At 36.2% G+C, this 16,290-nt stretch overlaps 1 protein-coding gene and 1 pseudogene across 3 annotated transcripts; one reads left to right on the forward strand and one right to left on the reverse strand.

The window, feature by feature from the left end:
- The first annotated feature begins 4,859 nt into the window (after nucleotides 1–4,859).
- On the forward strand, nucleotides 4,860–11,902 carry dnajb6a (DnaJ heat shock protein family (Hsp40) member B6a). Of its 3 annotated transcripts, none has more exons than XM_016482833.1 (10): nucleotides 4,860–4,957; nucleotides 6,786–6,871; nucleotides 7,053–7,162; nucleotides 7,844–7,900; nucleotides 8,037–8,150; nucleotides 8,513–8,665; nucleotides 8,948–9,101; nucleotides 9,543–9,613; nucleotides 11,262–11,393; nucleotides 11,480–11,902. In XM_016482833.1, the coding sequence occupies exons 2-10, from the start codon at nucleotides 6,804–6,806 to the stop codon at nucleotides 11,545–11,547; spliced, it is 927 nt and encodes a 308-aa protein (XP_016338319.1). In that variant the 5' UTR covers nucleotides 4,860–4,957; nucleotides 6,786–6,803; the 3' UTR covers nucleotides 11,548–11,902. The 3 variants fall into 3 exon arrangements, with proteins under 3 accessions (XP_016338319.1, XP_016338321.1, XP_016338320.1); XM_016482835.1 differs by having other exon boundaries at nucleotides 7,844–7,894; XM_016482834.1 differs by having other exon boundaries at nucleotides 4,881–5,006.
- A 78-nt stretch (nucleotides 11,903–11,980) lies between these two features.
- LOC107686067 (transient receptor potential cation channel subfamily A member 1-like) overlaps nucleotides 11,981–16,290 on the reverse strand; it is an 11,462-nt pseudogene continuing 7,152 nt past the window's right edge.

Raw genomic sequence — 16,290 nt, forward strand, 5'->3', positions numbered from 1 at the left:
TGTCTGTCTGTCTGTCTGCCTGCCTGCCTGTGTATGCCTATCTATCTATCTATCTGTCTGTCTGTCTGTCTGTGTATATCTGTCTGTCTGTCTGTCTGTCTGTCTGTGTATGCCTGTCTGTCTGTCTGTCTGTCTGTCTGTCTGTGTATGCCTATCTGTCTGTCTGTCTGCCTGTGTATGCCTATCTGTCTGTCTGTCTGTGTATGTCTGTCTGTCTGTCTGTCTGTGTATGCCTGTCTGCCTGTCTGTCTGTCTGTTTGTCTGTGTAAGCCTATCTGTCTGTCTGTCTGTCTGTCTGTCTGTGTATGCCTATCTGTCTGTCTGTACAATATAGAACATTTCTGCTTTTATTAAATTTATTAAACTATTTATCTATCTAATCTTAAATATACTAATCTATTTATCTTTGTTTTAATTAGAATTGGTTTACATTTAAACATAGGATCATTTTTGGCTTTAGATCAAAAGTGAATTCATAGCTGACTAAATTCATAGCTGACTAAAAACTACTTTTCCCAAAACTCTCAGCAGTGGATGACATCACTCTGCCTGTTTGTCTAAGTGCTTCAGTCCAGCAGCCGATGGCTGTCACAGTCTCCTGCCAAACACACTCCATATTCACAATGCAGTTTAATTAATAACATCACTAAAAGGTTTGGTGCAATGAAGTTTGCATCTAGTTCAATTTCCTAAGTGCCTCTGTATCCCTTTCTAAGCAACAGCAACACAGAGTGAGACAGAGCCATCAATAATGCACCTCCAAAAGAGGAGGCCAGCTACAGCAGGCGGCACCAAACTCAGGAGACAGCAATTTATTGTCAAAATGAGAAGACCCCTCACTTTGTACAGGATCCAGGTGACTGTTTGTACTCTTTAATGATTTTATAGGCACTGTACATTTGAACTGTCTAACAGGTAACAGGTTTACATGCAGATGAAACCAAGTAGAGATTTTCTAACAGTTTACATTGAAATCACTCCTTAGATCACTTGATTTTTGACTCCAAATGACTGATGGAAAACTGTGAGTTGTGTCTTGTAAGCTTTCTGGAAGGAACATGCTTGTAGTGACTTGTCAAGTGAAGATAAAAGGGGATTCCTGTGGAACACCACAATATCTTGTGTATAGTTGATTAATCCATTTCATTCAGTCACAGCTGCAGCCTTTTCATGAATTCTATCTCATTCTGTGCACGAAGGTTATGCGTATTTTGATGTATGGTCACCATGTAATTGACTGATAAAATACACATAAAGATATGGTTTGTGCACATAAACTGTATTATTTTTGTCCTGCTCAGTGAAATGCTGTGTAAGGGCACAAAACAGGAATTAGTCATCAGCTGTTCATTTGTTTAAACCTGAAAAGCGAAGATGTGTTTTCATGAACATGTCAAAATGAACTCAACGGAATCCTATTCCTTCCATTTCCTCTGTGGGATAAAAAGCGAACAGTAATTCAACCTCATTAGCCCTTCAAAGAGCAGAGCAGAGTTTAATCAGGACTCGCAAAGATATGAGTCCCATATATGTGAATGTGACTGTACAGTTAATTTAATGCATATATCCGAGGCATATATCCGAGGCTTATTAACAGCAGGACTTTTTTTTTTTTTTATCATTTCCTCCTGCAGCGGGTGAATGAGCACAAAATCATGAATAAGGACAAAGAAAAATATTCATAAACCAAGTTCATATTGTTTAATACAACCATAATCTACAATTTGTATTGTAAACACTTCAAATTACTTGATTTAAAAATTTTTTGGAAGAAGAGACAGTGTCATTCAGCAAGGTTGCATTAAATTGTTCAAAAAAATAAGAGTAAATACATCTGTAATGTTACAAAAGATTTATATTCAAACACATGCTATTAAATAAAAAATGTATCACAGTTTCCACAAAATTAATTAAGCAGCACAACAGTTTTCAACATTAATAATAATAAGAAAGGTTTCTTGAGCACCTAATCAGAATATTAGAATGATTTCTAAAGGATCATGTGACACTGAATACTGGCGGAATGGCTGCTAACAATTCAGCTTCACTATCACAGGAATAAATTACATTTTAAGATGTATTAAAATACAAAAAAAAAAGTTATTTTAAATGGCAATAATATTTCACAATATTACTGTTTTTTAAGGATCATGTGACACTGAAGACTGGCGGAATGGCTGCTAACAATTCAGCTTCACTATCACAGGAATAAATTACATTTTAAGATGTATTAAAATAAAAAAAAAATAGTTATTTTAAATGGCAATAATATTTCACAATATTACTGTTTTTTTTTTTTTTTGATCAAATAAATGCAGCCTCAGAGTCAGTAAGGTACTCCTTAAAAACATAAAATAAAAATATTTAAAAAAAAACTTACCAATCCCAAACTGACAATCGAAGACCCATTTAATTTGTTCAGGTTGCCACTTGTAATTGATTTTCTGGGGCATTAAGGCCATGTTTTCTACTAACAATATATATAAAGAAATATCCTTTCATGTCTTTATTATTAATCCTGTCAATATTATGAATTTATTAACACACATTCTCAAAAATTGTATTGGAAATTGATTACTTTTTACCAGTAAACTAAATTTTAAAAATTACTTATTTTTCGACAACTTTCACCCACTTTAATGAAATTTGTAACAGTAAGTGATGAAGCCACAGATGCATAACCCTTTCTTGTCATAGTGTCTACCAGAATGTGCTGGAAAAGGAGACCAGCCAAGCTTGGGTGTGCAGTGATTTATAACCGTGATTGTCTGCCAGACCGATGTCTGAGGTCTTGTGAAGCCCTCGAGTGGTGAGGTGAGGTAGTGTAGGTGTTAAGGTGCAAATGACTGTAAAGCCATGAAACTCACCTCTCACCTCTGCCATGCAATAAACACTTAAGATTAAATAGACTTAATTCCTTTAGAGCTAGTGAATCTCTGTGTGATGATATTCCTCTGGAATATCATCCAGAGGATATTCCTCTATAAAATGTCAATAAATCTCCCATCAAGCAACAAATTTGATTTATCACTCTTATCTCTTGATTTTACACTTGAAGGCACTGAGCCTTGTTCACAGTGATGAGTCTTTTTTTACAGGCCTCTCCATCCCTCTGATGAAGCACTTAGCCCACTACGTTTTATAGCAGCAAGAGCGGCATGATCGATTATTCAACCTGACTCAGATTCTGCCTTCTCACGAACTGTTATTCAATAACCATGGATAAAATTAGACATTACCATCCTGAGGGGACAAATGGCACAGAGCAAGAGTGAGATTGTAGAATGTATGGCTGTGATTTAACAGGTAAAGGTTTCCTTGTCTCAATAGGCTAAATTTGACAAACTTCTGCATCCTGCACAGCTGGACAGCAGCACCTGGATGTGTAGCTAACATGAAGCAGCACTTCCTCTATTTCACCCCTCATTGCAGAAACAGCTACAAGAACAAAACAAGGCACAGACAGACATAAAAGAGACTGGAGTTAATAGTTACCTCTGCTGCACCAATGCCCTAATCATGCCCATATCAGTATAAAAATACAAATTCCCATTGCCAAAATTACAACTGCATAATCACCTAGCCCGTTTGTTTTCCTTTAAGCTATCATGGCAATAAATTATATTGGAACAACTGGGATGATTAACTTCTGACAGTATCCTAACTGTATCACTCTGGCACCTCACACCCAGATTAATGCCAATTTATAATTTTTATTTGAAATGGGACAGCCACGACTATCTGCATATGGACTCTATAACTGATGGGTCTGGACAGGGCACTTGCTGTTGAACTGCTAACAGGCTTAGCTTAATGAGAAGCAGATAAATGTCAGTGACAAGGCTTAAGACCAGCACCTGTTATCAGAGGTGCCCTTCATGCCACACACTACAAATGTCATTTTTTGAATCTGGCACTAATAATCTCCAACTCTATTCATGTTAATTAATGTTAATATATGCAATGCTGTCTATTTATGTATTTTTATTTTCAAATATTTTATTTAATAATGTAACTATGTTTATTTCATTCTTGTTATCATCCTATTAGAGTTGTGATTTCTGACACTGAGTTCTATCCTCTCTGCAGTGGACAGTCAGTAATTAAACTCTGTGCACCTGCGAAGCGTAATACAACAACAAGCCAGCAGAGGGTCCCAAGAAATCACAAGATAAGGAAAAAAAAAAAAAACACCCACAAGGCCATCAGCACCAACTTATTATAATACTTTTAACACACACACAAACGCATATATATATATATATATATATATATATATATATATATAGGAATAACGTGATTGAATTTGTCGTTTGTAGTAAATATGCATGTGATATCAACTCTCCACCATGTAGCCTAATTATGTCGTTTGTGCGTGCGGTAACATTAGGATCAGTGAACGCTCAGAAAATAAACTCTGGCTTTGTTGTATAAATTGTTAGTCTTTTTATGTGGTTTCAGACACTAATTCAAATTTATTGTAATGTATTTTCAGTTTGTGAAACTAAGGCATTTGAAAACAGCACAAATAAAAGATAAAATCATTATACAACATTTTCGAAGAAAGTTTTAAAGTCACCTTCTCTTAAAAGGGGGGTTTGTTTTATATTTTAACCTCTGGGACATAAACGTGTCTGCAGGAAAAGAAGCGCTCATATGTGGCTTGAACAACTCTGATATGAAATACAGCAGTTATAATAGCCAACATTTTTCATACAGCAGACGAAAACGCACAGAGCCGACTATTTTACGACATCATAAAGCAGCTGTCAAACTCGACCACCAAATGATTTATTTCATCAGAGAGAGCGCCAAAGGCGCCAATGCTTTGAAAACCTCAAAACGGACGTGACGTCAAATCTAGCAAAAAAAAACCAAAAAAAAAACAAGATTCGTGTTATTTCCGGACGCTTCGTTGCTTGTCACATCAGCTCGATACAGCGTCCAACAGGAAGAGGTTAGTAGACCAAAAACAGAGAAGCTGCCTCTGACAGTTAAAACACAAGGTAGGCTAAGCCTTAAATATGTTTCCAGGCTTACGCTAGAGCTTTACTCTATGAGATAAGTAACGTAATATTAAAACCTGCTCGCCAACTCATAGCATTGATGCTAGCTGGCTAACGTTAGCTCATCTAAAATATGCCAAGGTTGCCAGGTCGAAATATGAATAACAGCAAGTTATATCGCTGTTCCGATGTTTTGGTCTGCTGGAAGTGTGGGTTAAAAAAGGGGTAAGCTTTTAATTAGTCAGGTATTAATGGGATTTATTGATAGCATTGTTGGTTAGCTTTTTGGCATAGAGAAGCTTTAAAGAGATAACGTAGTTCACCCAAATATGAACAGTCATTGTCAATTTTCTCTCCCTCATGTTGTTACAAATTTGCATGATTTTCTTCTGCGAAACACAAAAAGAAATATTTGTCAGAATGACAGCCTCAGTCATTATTCACTTTGATTGCATCTTTTGTGCATTAAATGAAAGTGAATGGTTACAGAGACTGTCATTCTGCCTGACATTTCCTCTTTGCTCCACTGAAGAATGTAAGTCATACAGGTTTGGAACAACATAAGGATGAGTAAATCATCACAGAATGTTCTTTCTTTTTGTAGGTGTATTTTGTCTCTGCTGCTTTTATCCAGTGTATTTTAGTGGCCATCTATTTGCATTGCACCAAAATTCATTGCTTATATTCATAAATGTATGTTTTGTCATATTGTTAATGGGGTAATGACAATGTGACCTCTATAGCACCTCTCTGTCTCTTATTTTGCACATGCATCCTTCTCTACTAACACTCAAAATATTACGTGTTATGTGAAAACAAACCCATCATGATATGAAGTTAGTGCCCCAAGGTGTTTGCCACACAAGAATGAGAGCTGAGCTTGATTCTGGGTCATTGAGTTACAAAATCGAGGCATCACATGCTGCTTTCTTGGTCCTGAAATGAAAACAGCCTGTTAGTATCAGGCGCTGCAGTGAGGAAATGTGACTGGCCCACAGGGTGATTTCAGTTAGTCACATAATCACATCAAAACAGATCGAGTACTGCTTTATTATTTGCACAGTCTCATGCAGACACTGGATTTTTTTGCCAAACGTGTTCAAACACAAGTATTGAATAATATTTTTGATGCATGTTACTAAGAGATGAAAAATGAAAGCAGCAGGATACAAATCTATTGTTTACTGTAACAGGGAGTTATTATTTATTTTCCTTATGTCACCATGTCATGTGTAAATGTAAATAGTAATTAGAAGAGAGACCCTGGTTGAGATTCAGAAAACACCTGTTATTAGCTGCACAGTCAATCGTGGGCTGTTTTTTATGCTGATCTGGACTTTCTCTTTATTTATTTCTTATATTACAAATGAGTAAAGTTTTTGAGATTTACATTTGTGGTGCAATTTGAGCATCTTGTAATTTGTTTATGGAATGTATTCATTGTTTGTTCCTCCTGAGTCTTTTATGGCACGTATATTATGTTATAGTTAAGACCATATGGAGCTGCACAATTGGTGCAGATGTTTTTTATGGATAATCAAGTAAACCTAAGGTGCCTGAGTCCAGTAGATATTCATTTGAAATAGTTATAACAATATAAACTTTGTTCTTGCAAGATTGTGTACAACAGATTTTTCAGCAATGTTTTTATCCTGTTGAAAATATAGAGGCCTTAAAAATTCATGCATCAAATGATACAGTAGATTAGTATATAGTTATAATGCCTGCAGATATGTGCTAATTATTATTATTTTGTTGTTTACCCCGTTTGATTGCCAGCAATTGAAGTCAGTGGCCATGGATGACGACTATTACGTGGTTTTAGGGGTGCAGAGAAATTCATCTCCAGATGACATCAAAAAAGCGTAAGTTAATCTTTGGTTTCACTTAGTCCTCTTAATATCCCTAACAATGCATGCTATTCTACATCATGATAGTAATTCAGATTTACAAAAAAGTAGCACTATTGATTTTTTTTAGTTGTGTTATGGTATTCTGCCTGTCTTGGCTCATTTATCACCTAGTCAAGCTGTATTTCCCTTGTAGTTACAGGAAACTAGCTCTCAAGTGGCATCCAGATAAGAATCCAGATAACAAGGAAGAGGCAGAAAAGAAGTTTAAGCAGCTTTCAGAAGCTTATGAAGTCCTGTCAGATGGTAAGTCCTAACATAAGGAATTTTAGATAATATTAAATTATAAAGGTAATTAAATCATTATAAATTATAATAAAAATAAATGTGCTTTTCATTTAAAATGTTGACCTAAAATATCAGCATTTTTAATTGTCCCTCATGGCCAGTGAAAATTTGTTGTATTAGACTGATTGGGCCTTCAAAAATATCCTTACTGTTGAGCCTTTCCAAAAAAAAAGTTTCTTTTGTTATCACCCCTACACTTTGTGCTAGTAGTAACAGTAAGGGTTTTTAAATGTGCTATATCAATGGAGCTGTAGATTCTCAATATACTGTAAACAAGCTGTTTTTTTGTTTTTATTTAGCCAAATGTGGCACAGCTGATTACTCACACTCTCACTGCATGCTAAACAAAGCCTTATCAGCCTTGTACAGACTGCACTTTTGAGACGCTCCTTCATAAGGAGAGGTTGTAGCCGCCGCTCTTTATGATGGCCTTTTTTTTCAAATTCCAAAAAATGATTAATGACTGATGGTACAGCACCCACTGTGTCTGGTGCCTTTAAGGTGTGATTCAGGGCTGGTGCATGAATAATATAGCCTTATTACTAGATTTTTGACAGTTGCTGTGCAACAAATCTATATGGTCTTTATGAGTTCATTACCAAAATATAGTTGCTTAACTCTCGGTTTACTCTTTTTCAGCAAACAAAAGGAACTTATATGATCGATATGGAAAAGAAGGCTTAACTCCAGGTGGAGGTCAATTACATCCTACAGTAAATTTTAATAATATGGTGTTTGGCCCTAATTAATCCCTAATTTGGAATAAATATATGTATATAAATATGTCAACATGTTATGTTTAAACCTGTCACTTTTTTCATCATTTGGACAGGAGGAGGAAGAGGACACTTTAATAATGACCACTTTGGAGGATTCACATTCCGCAATCCAGAGGATGTCTTCAGGGAATTCTTTGGTGGACAAGATCCATTTGCAGACTTCTTTGGTGAGTTTGTATTTACCTCAGTGTTTTTTGTTTTGCATTCATTGTCAAATTAGATTGCGGTAGATTTGTATATTTCTGTAGCATCGCTTTTGCAGAGTAATTAGCTGGTGAATTGGATTACTTATAGTAGAGTTAACTATATTTATCATGAACATTGTAATGTTTGAAGTGGATGTCATAACAAATGTCAATAGACCGGGAAGATTTTACAATGAGTGGTTCACTTCATTTATAAATCTGTAAGATTTTACCTTCATGCTGTGGAAATACAATCCAGAAGACAACAAGAAACTGAAAAGTTTCAACTGAAACAACTGAAAAGGGGCAGAGCTACATAAGGTCTATAAATGCTACATTCTTAGGTGGAGATCCATTTAATGATGACTTCTTTGGTGGCGGTCGGCGGCACCACCACCACCACCGGGGCATGAGCAGGAGCCGGACAGGAGGGTCCTTCTATGGGGGCTTTGGGGGATTCCCACCTTTTGGGGCAGGATTTTCATCTTTTGATGCAGGTGAGATATTACAAATATGTTTGTGCTTCAGTTCAAAGTCTTGTCAGTTGTAAAAGTGCAAGCACAAACTGCTCAAAATAAAGACCAAAACCAGCCTAAAAAAAATTCTGAAACTTGTACTACAATCCAAACATCAGGGTGTATGATATCTTTTTATAGGTGCAAGGCCATATATATTTACATCAATGTGAAACAGGACAACTCGTGGATTAGAAAACTCTTGAAAATGTATTTTTGTTGCCATAGTATTCCTCTTTTTATTTTATTTTATTATTTTGTTAGGTTTCTCTCCCTTTGGGCATATGGGAGGAGGTGGATTAACTTCTTTCTCTTCAACTTCATTTGGTGGAGGGGGAGGTGGCGGAGGCATGGGCAGCTTCCGCTCTGTGTCAACCTCCACTAAATTCATCAATGGCAGGAAAATCACTACAAAAAGGTAGGTATCTTTCCAGAGTTGTAATTTATCCATCTTATTTTGAACGTAAAAGTGGATGTGGCTATTTGTATGAGGCTTCTGGTATCATCTGCTTCCAGTTATTTTTAGCTGTACAGAACAGCTCGTTATGCTACTTGATACTGCAAACTGCTAATTTTTTAATCATATAATTTATTATTACATTAAGTATTATTGTAATCACGAACACATCCTTTTTCACCCTTTACTGCACTTTGATATTCTTCTTATCATCTGCCTATAGCAGCTAATGAATTGGAAGTCTCACAGGAAATGGCTTACTTTCATTTTGCAAAATAAGCTGGTTAGGTTTAAGATATAAAAGCAACGTCAAACCAACTACATGAGCAACACAGCCTCAAACAACATTTTAAATGATTCCCTCCTGTGATTCATAGATGTGCTATTTATTTGTTTTGATAGAATCATTGAGAATGGACAGGAACGTGTAGAAGTGGAAGAAGATGGACAGTTAAAATCTGTAACCATAAATGGTAAGGAACAACTGCTGCGATTGGAACACAAGTAAGATAATGGAGCCCTTTCAGCACAAACTTAAGATCAAACAATGTTAGTACTGTTGTTCAGATGTCTGTACATTGCGTTTTTTTTGCTTGTTTGTTGTGTTTTTTTCCCTTTTTCATTTTTAGACTGTTGTTTCTGAACAATTTTTTTGTTTACATGTTTATAAATGGGGACTGTTAGTATTTTGCGCAGGATATGTGTAATTTTACTTGTATTTGGGACCATAATGTGAGATTAGTTTTTTTCCTTCCGCGAGCACTTTGTGTTGCAGTGTCCTCATGAATGCACATTGCATTTTGAATAGTGCTTTGGGCTGAAAGGAGAAAGAGGATTGTGCATTGTGCATGACTTTTCCAACTGTGTGGAGTGTGGAATTGGAGTACGTAACTTACTGTTCAAACCTTATGGCAACTTGTCTAATTCATTTGTTAAACATATTTGTAAATGCTGGTAGAGTGCTAGATTCATTGTACTGATATGCAATTTTTAATTAATGAAAATGTTTTTTTTCCCCTCATTGTTGCATGTAAGACAACAAATGTTGTTTATAGTTGTAATGTTATTACTAAATAACCTGATGAGAATCGGAGTTAATAATATAACTGATTTATGACCATTCAAGGAACTTTGTGTACTTTGTAAACTAATTTGAATCTAAATAAATGAGTTTCATCCTTTTTGGGGATGTGGCAGCTCTGCAGTCTATGTAGTTTTGCTTTAACTGAGAGTGATCTTTGATTTTCTTCCAAATCCAATCATTACAGGAGCGTGTTGCAGCTTGTTTGCTTAAACTAACAATGCTCTACTCTTTTATAACAAAATATGTTTAGTTTTTTCTGAATCTTTTGGAGTTTAGAGTGAGTAATCTTTTTATCTCAACTCAGTTATGATAAATTGATCATTATTAATGTTTGAAGTATATTCAAACTAGAAACATAATAGTTAGACAGTTAATATGCCATCAACAAATATACTTACAGATTAAAGTAATGTACATTCTGATATGGAATGTATGGATACAATTTCTAACCATTTTAATATAGATTAATAAGCTGTTATACAATGCAACATTGTCAGTGTTTATTATTGAACGATATTAAAAGTGTTCATGGAAGTGCAATTAGAAAAAAAGTGTTGTAAAGAAAAGGATTTGACAACTATGGTGGGTTTTAGAAAATAAAAATGATTTCAATAAAAACAATTATTTAGACAATGTCTCAAACTATTTTGTTACATTATGGATAGTTAACGGTCTTGAATTCTCTGGTACGCAGCAGAACGTTTGTTAGCTGTTGCCTTTTAATGTCTTTGATCAATGCTTTCCAACTCTGCCAAATGAAGCTGGCTGCAGTTCTACCAGAATGCATGGCTAACAAAACTAACAAGCTTTGTGATTTTGTTTTATGCTCTCTAAATGCATCTCTATCTCTGGATGTCAGAGGTGTAGTATGCATCACGCAGAATTATCATCATCAAACAAGTTTTGGGAAACTGGCTGGTAATATAAAGTATAACTGGTTAGAAAAAAACATATTTTTAAATTAAAGGCAGATATTAATACACTCATTAAAATAGTGCTCTGCCCCCTTCTAAACTAAACCACACCCCTCTCTCTAGGAAAAGCCCAGGAGATAGGCATGCTGGAGGGTCACAGACAGAGGAAGGAGCTCCCTGACTCCTCTTCCTCCTCCTCACATTCTGCAAGGCAGTCAGCTCAGAGAGAGGAGCAAAATAAAACTACAGGCAAAGGTCAGAAGCCCATTTCATATTTCGTGTGAGATTCCAGCAGCTCGAGCATGATCTTTGTGATACTTAAAAGTTATGTATCTCAACAGAGCAAACTGGAGTGAAGAGGAAGGGAATGACGGTGAAGGGAGAGACCAAAAAGGCCAAAGAGTCCTAAATTTGTCTCTGCATCTCAACTCATAGTACTGATAGTCTGACATACTGTAGCTGTGGATATTCTGTGTTGAGGTTGGAAAAACTCGCCAGCAATTTAGTTTTTTAATTTTTTGGATGCAAAAGTAACATTTATTATTTTAATTTTTTTATTCCGATACTAATCGATAACAAATAGTAAATCATCTGTTCTGAAGAACTGTGACTGATAAATAAATAAAAAACTGAAAATGAATAGCTTTAATGAAAATCTGTGCAAGCAAGCATTTCTCATTCGCATGATCCACACAGTTTAATGAATAAACACAACACAACCAATGTACATGGATATTTCAGTAATAAAACCGGACTTGCCTTTGCTGAATTTATGGTCAAACTTTGTAACGTTTAACACGTTCGATGTAAACACAATGCTAGATGCGCTTGGTATTTGGTTTCAGCCTTGGTTGTTGTATAGAAGCATAGTCATACTAAGAAATACTAGCCACATCATCAGTTTATGAGTAAATACAACAACTCTGTTAAAACAATGGCTTGTTCATGCCGTTTTCATGAATTTGCAGACTCCCTTCTTTCTGGCGGTCACTGCCCTGAGCATTGGACCCCATTTGCTCCTGGTGAGGAGCTTCTCTTTCAGCTCCTGAAAGACTGGGGGTCCGTCATGTTCTTCAGCCTCTGAGCTGATCTCCATCTTCTGAACTACGAGCTTTAGCAGGTTGTGTTGCTTTTCCATGGTATCTGACATCTCCTTCAGCCTGAGAAAGTTCACAGCACATGCTCAGGCTATAGTCCTTCGTAAGGTTAGATGCCATGTTGAATTTAACATGGATAAAAACAAGGCTGTGAGGGAGAGACTTACAGTCTTGACAATAGCACACACAGTATAAAGGTAGATGACTTTATTTTCTCATCTCACAACTTTCAATACCATTTTATGCAGTTTCTGTCTACAGAAAGCTTTTTTCATAAAAACATTTAATCTGCTTCTATCCCTCACAGCCTTAATTTTATTTAAAAATTAAATATGTTGCTACACTGCCTAAGGTCTATTGGATTTAGTTCAGAACCTGATTAACTTAAATTTGGCTATACATGAAGGTTTTTTTTTTTTTTTTTTTGTCAGATTGGTGTTACCTGTATTTCTGTTTGGTTGGCTCCCGTTCCAGTGGAGTTAACTGGTGGATGGTAGGACTGAGACGGGTCCTGGACCTCTTCACCTCATTCCCACCGAAAAAACATCTTTTCTGTTCACAAGCACATCAAATCTGCTTTAACAACTAGTGGAAAGTAAACTGGAAGTTTTTTTTAACATCAAAAATATTCAGCCTTTTTAGAGAAACTGCTTTGTAGAGCTCTTCACAATTATCTAATCTCAGTTAGTTCATCATTTCTGAATTGCTTTGTGTTTGTAAAATATGTTTGAGTTTGCTGCTGTTATTTGAAAGCATTTGTTGTTTTACCATCTCCTGTCCTTTGAAACATGAGCATGATCTTATCTTATTATTGTGTTTGACTGTCTGACCTTTCCACTGAAGCATCTGTTTGGGAATTCCTTGACGGTAACCTGGTTCACCCGCTTCATAAACCAATAGGGAAGCCGCTCCTACAGATTAGTGTGAAGTTCAATCTGTGGAGAACATTGACAACAAACCATTGTTTTTAGATATACTTATTCTTCTTATTAGGACACAGTATTAGTGTTGGTGTTGAATTACCTGCATTGCAATCCTCTTTAAACACGCATTTGTCTGAACCTCTGCTATGCCACCAACTATGGAGTCAATATAATGCCACATATATATGCAAAATAATAAAGTTTTGCAAAAGAAAATAAAGTTTTGCAAACGAAAATAAAAGTATTGAGAAAAAATAAATGTGTTTTTTGCAAACAAAAATATACAATCACTGATGAACACCTTTGGTTTTAATGAAAAAAAAAAAAAACTACACGAGGGTGGATTAGAACCCAGAGGAAATGCGTGACAAAAGTTCTACCATTCTACCATACCAAAACACGAACATTTATGCGAATTAATTTATTTATTTAGTACTGTGAAGCATCTCGGTAGGCTACTAATTGTGTTTTTTTATCAATACGTTTATTATTAATTTATATTAATATAGTCGCCTGCAATGTGGGCAGGGCCCGCGTATATTGACTCCATAACAAACCAAATAAAGATTGTCTGCGTCAAAAGGGGGAAAGGAAGATCTCCTTGCAGGAATGGTTTCAAGAAATTGTCCTGGTAGGCGATTTCTCCAACCATCATGACAAAGGTCTGCAGCAGTGACAGGCACATCCTTCCAAAATGTTGCTGTAAAATAAAGTCATACATTAAACTTGGCCTATAAAATTAAACATTCAGGCTAGCGTTCCAAAATGTCCACAGTTTGTAATGTTAATCTTTATAATGTTTCATAATCCTTTAGTAACACTTCTATACACACCCATTCGCTCATCAAGGCATAGAAGGCCAAAGCAAATCCCAATATCAAGTAGAAGAACGGCACAATAAAGCTCAACAGAGTGCGTGAGATCTCCCGAAACATTACCACATAATCCGTTCAAACATAAAGACATGAGAGATTACCCACTCAGCAAAAACTCGTTGAAAAGACGTCGAAAAGACGTAAATGCCAGACGTCTAAACAACGTTAAAATTTGGTTGAAAAGTGAAAGGTGAAAGTAGTCCTTAAAAATGTCGTGGCATCCTTGTGTTAAATAATTCTGCTCAGTGGATGTATTAACTGCCATTCTAGCAGCCCAGTACCGCTGGAGATAGAGGAGGAGGTTTATCCAGGAGGTCAGAGCTGCCAGTGCCAGGAACTCTTCACGTTCAGCAGCAGCGGCACCACCAACACCAGGGAACAGATCACAGCGGCCCAGTCCATGTAGTTGGACAGATCCCGCAAATAATTCAGCCGCTTCCAAAAGCAAGACACAGTTTAAATGATTAGGCATGCTTTAACTTTTAGGATGCAAATCAAGTGGTGAGATTTAAGCGTAGCCGTCTGTCAGAGGAGTCTAAATTATATTAGGCCTATATTATATTATCTTACATTATAGGCTATTATATTATATTTTTTGCACTATCATTTTTTTATTATTTACGCCCAGTCGCGTCGCTCTTCTCGTTACTCAACTGACAAATCAGAATTCATATTTGAATAAAGCGGCGCCATTTACATAGCCTACGTCGAAATTCCGACGACAAAGGAGCTAAATGTAATTTGCGTCTTTCCACATATATTTAACAAATAATTATCATCAGGTAACCATTCAAGCTTTAAGCATCACTTTATTGCGACAGAAATTGAAAAGAAATCTGCGAATCTCAGGTAAACTTAACAAAACACACGTCGACTAAACTTGAGGTAAAATTTTACCATAATGATGGCGTTCTTCTACGCACAGGTGAGTAACGTTAAATGTTAGATAAAGTTCATGTTTAAATGTTTAGAATTGTCATTATTCTGTAGTATGACGCTGCGAGATTTGTTCTGTTGTTGTAACTTACAGCATTCACAAATGTTGTGTTGATGATCGTTGAGATTATAACGCGTTGTTAATCAAAAATATCTGTGCACGGGATCATAATTATCAACAAATATATAAAATTCAAACCGGTTCCAATGAGTTATTGGTTTGATTGATCAGTCTACATATCAGGCAGATTTCCTCACAGACCGCAACTGTTCATTCATTCATAAGCTTGCTTGCTTAACTTACTTATTTGGCTACATACAAGTAAGTTTGGAAATATAAAGTACAGTATATACAAACCTGTTGAATCATTTGCAAGATCTCTTTCCAAACTGCATACATATTCATTGCAAGAACTAAGAGCATGCATGTTGTGATTATATAGGATTGCTGTAACGTTATAGAAAGAGAAGTTGGGTCATAGTTTTTTTTCTTCTTTTCTTGGTGAATACAACATCACAACATAGCTACTATATCGCCATTTTTCGATGAATTGCTTTAGTATATTGTAACGTTACCTTGTACAGGGACGTGCAGACCATGCTGACTGATGTGACATTTCTTGCAGTGACCAGTGTGGGCTTCAGATTCACAATGAGATATGTTAGAGGAAACACCCCCAGCGCATACACAGTCATACTGAGCAGATGTGCTTTGATCCCATAGGCATTCCTGTAGAACAGAACGTTCTTTAGCTCAGGATACTGAGACATAAAAAATTGCAGATTCAGGTTTCAGCTGTATAACTCACCATTTCATCTCCAAATATTTATTGCATACTGGATGTGTCAGCAAACTGACGCGATTAAAATTCACCATAGCCTGTAGCGGAGACACATTTTTCTGAATGTGGCCATTCGCAATTAAAGGGGTCATATGATGCGATTTCAAGTTTTCCTTTCTCTTTGGAGTGTTACAAGCTGATTGTGCATAGATAAGATCCCTGAAGTTGCAAAGACTGAAGTCTCAAAACCAAAGAGATATTCTTTATCAAAGTTAAGACTCTGCCACGCCCCCCTAAAACAGCTCGTTCTAACACGCCCCCACATATCTACCTCACTATGTGGAAATATTAGCATAATGTGGCCCAAATGTGCAGGCAAAGAAAGAAGGCGTGGTTTCAGGAACAGCGGTCGTGTTGATGCAGTCATGTCAGGGAGACGCTCTGTGTTTCTAGGCGAAAGCAAAAGCACTTTTTATTTGGCCTTCCGAAAGTAGATGCATTTAGGAATCTTTAAGATTACTTACAACAGAACAGCAATG

This window comes from Sinocyclocheilus anshuiensis, unplaced genomic scaffold (genome assembly GCF_001515605.1).
Source record: "Sinocyclocheilus anshuiensis isolate Anshui unplaced genomic scaffold, SAMN03320099.WGS_v1.1 scaffold930, whole genome shotgun sequence".
Lineage (NCBI taxonomy): Eukaryota > Metazoa > Chordata > Actinopteri > Cypriniformes > Cyprinidae > Sinocyclocheilus > Sinocyclocheilus anshuiensis.

What these genes read in the sequence shown, in the direction of transcription:
- dnajb6a (XM_016482833.1), top strand. Translation starts at nt 6,804, where the DNA reads ATGGATGACGACTATTACGTGGTTTTAGGGGTGCAGAGAAATTCATCT. An exon ending in CCAGATGACATCAAAAAAGC is followed by an intron (nt 6,872 to 7,052) that starts GTAAGTTAATCT and finishes TTTCCCTTGTAG; the next exon opens with TTACAGGAAACTAGCTCTCA. An exon ending in AAAATCTGTAACCATAAATG is followed by an intron (nt 9,614 to 11,261) that starts GTAAGGAACAAC and finishes CCCTCTCTCTAG; the next exon opens with GAAAAGCCCAGGAGATAGGC.